Here is a 1,621-nt window from a genome sequence, read left to right as displayed (position 1 = left end):
CGCAGAGTGGGGGCCGCAGTGGGTCCCTGTGCGAGGATTGAGGAGCTCCTGGGGGCAGACTCACAGCACCCCGGGCTTCCCCACCCAGCCTCCCCCCGGGGTGTTGTGGCCAGCAAAGGTGCCAGAGCCCACTCAGCCCTTGCCTCTGCTCCCTGCAGCACGCCGGGGGATGAAGCAAACGTCTCCCTGCAGCACGAGGGGGCTCAGCACCCCCATTTCCCAACACCCCGCTTGCAACCAGGCCGGGGGCTTGCACCCCAAACCCTGCCCCACTCCTGAACACCAAACTCCACCATGCAACCCACGTCCTGCTGCAGGTCCCCACCGCCCACTCATGAGTGGCACTCAAGAGTACCCTTCCACCCCACTCCCTGCACCTCTCCGGCCCCAGAAGATGCTGTTCCCACCCATGGGAAGCTGAAATGGCATTTGCCAAGAAACGTGGCTTTTCCATCCTTTCCTTTGTCACCCTGGAGAAGTTTCCAGCTTAAAGGATGCCATGAAGCATGCCATGAAGATGCAACCCACACCCGCCCAGCTCGGGGATTCTCTACCGGAGCGTAACCACTTCCAACCACGTCACCTCACCGAGAACATTGCTTATCCCCAGGGAGGCTTCCAGAGCGTCACCCGCAGCGTACCTCGGTGAGGGTGGAGGGGAAGGCCACCTCGTGCAGGTGGAACTGGGGCACGCACTGGAAGGTGACGGTCAGCACGACACCCAGGCAGCCGAGGTGCAGGCGGGCAGCCTGGAAGATGTCTGCGTTGGTGGACTGGGAGCACTCCAGGATCTCCCCCGAGGCTGTCAGCAGCGTGAGTGCTACGACCTGCCAAGAGGGGAGCAAAGCCTCAGTGAGCGCCCGATGTCCCAGCTCCATGTCGAGACCCTGCATTCACCCCAAACCCCATGGCCTGGGGCTCAGCAGGGAAACCCCCGTACCATGACCGGCATCACAAGGTGCTTTCTGGTGAGCTTGTCTCCACCAGCCCCTCTCCTGCCACCTTTGATGTAGTGACATAAAAGGATCCCTCTCTCAACCAATGGACGTCATCTATCTGGACTTCTGCAAAGCCTTTGACATGGTCCCCCACAACATCCTTCTCTCTAAATTGGAGAGCTATGGATTTGATGGGTGGACTGTTCGGTGGATAGGGAACTGGCTGGATGGTCGCATCCAGAGGGTAGTAGTCAATGGCTCGATGTCCGGATGGAGACTGGTGACAAGTGGTGTTCCTCAGGGGTCCGTGCTGGGACCGGTGCTGTTTAACGTTTTCATCAATGACTTAGACAGCGAGATCGAGTGCACCCTCAGCAAGTTTGCGGATGACACCAAGCTGAGTGGTGCGGTTGACACACCAGAAGGATGGGATGTCATCTAGAGAGACCTGGACAGGCTGGAGAGGTGGGCTTGTGTGAACTGCATGAGGTTCAACAAGGCCAAGTGCAAGGTCCTGCACCTGGGTCGGGGTAACCCCCAGTATCAATACAGGCTGGGGGAAGAAAGGATCGAGAGCAGCCCTGCTGAGAGGGATTTGGGGGTACTGGTGGATGAAAAGCTGGACATGAGCCGGCAATGTGCGCTGGCAGCCCAGAAGGCCAACCGTACTCTGGGCTGCATCA

The 1,621-nt window shown here is 59.3% G+C and overlaps 1 protein-coding gene across 1 annotated transcript in view; it reads right to left on the bottom strand.

The window, feature by feature from the left end:
- Window positions 1–1,621, bottom strand: part of LOC104132031 (L-gulonolactone oxidase-like) — a 17,394-nt gene that overhangs the window by 10,364 nt on the left and 5,409 nt on the right. Inside the window, exon 6 of the mRNA XM_009645272.1 lies at window positions 642–827. Within this exon, the coding sequence (XP_009643567.1) occupies window positions 642–827 (186 nt within the window). The remainder of the gene's footprint in view (window positions 1–641; window positions 828–1,621) is intronic.

The sequence above is a fragment of the Egretta garzetta genome, unplaced genomic scaffold (assembly GCF_000687185.1).
Source record: "Egretta garzetta isolate BGI_Z169 unplaced genomic scaffold, ASM68718v1 scaffold218, whole genome shotgun sequence".
Taxonomy (NCBI): Eukaryota; Metazoa; Chordata; class Aves; order Pelecaniformes; family Ardeidae; genus Egretta; species Egretta garzetta.
Note: the sequence above shows the minus strand (reverse complement) of the source record. Positions and strands in the feature narration are given on the sequence as shown.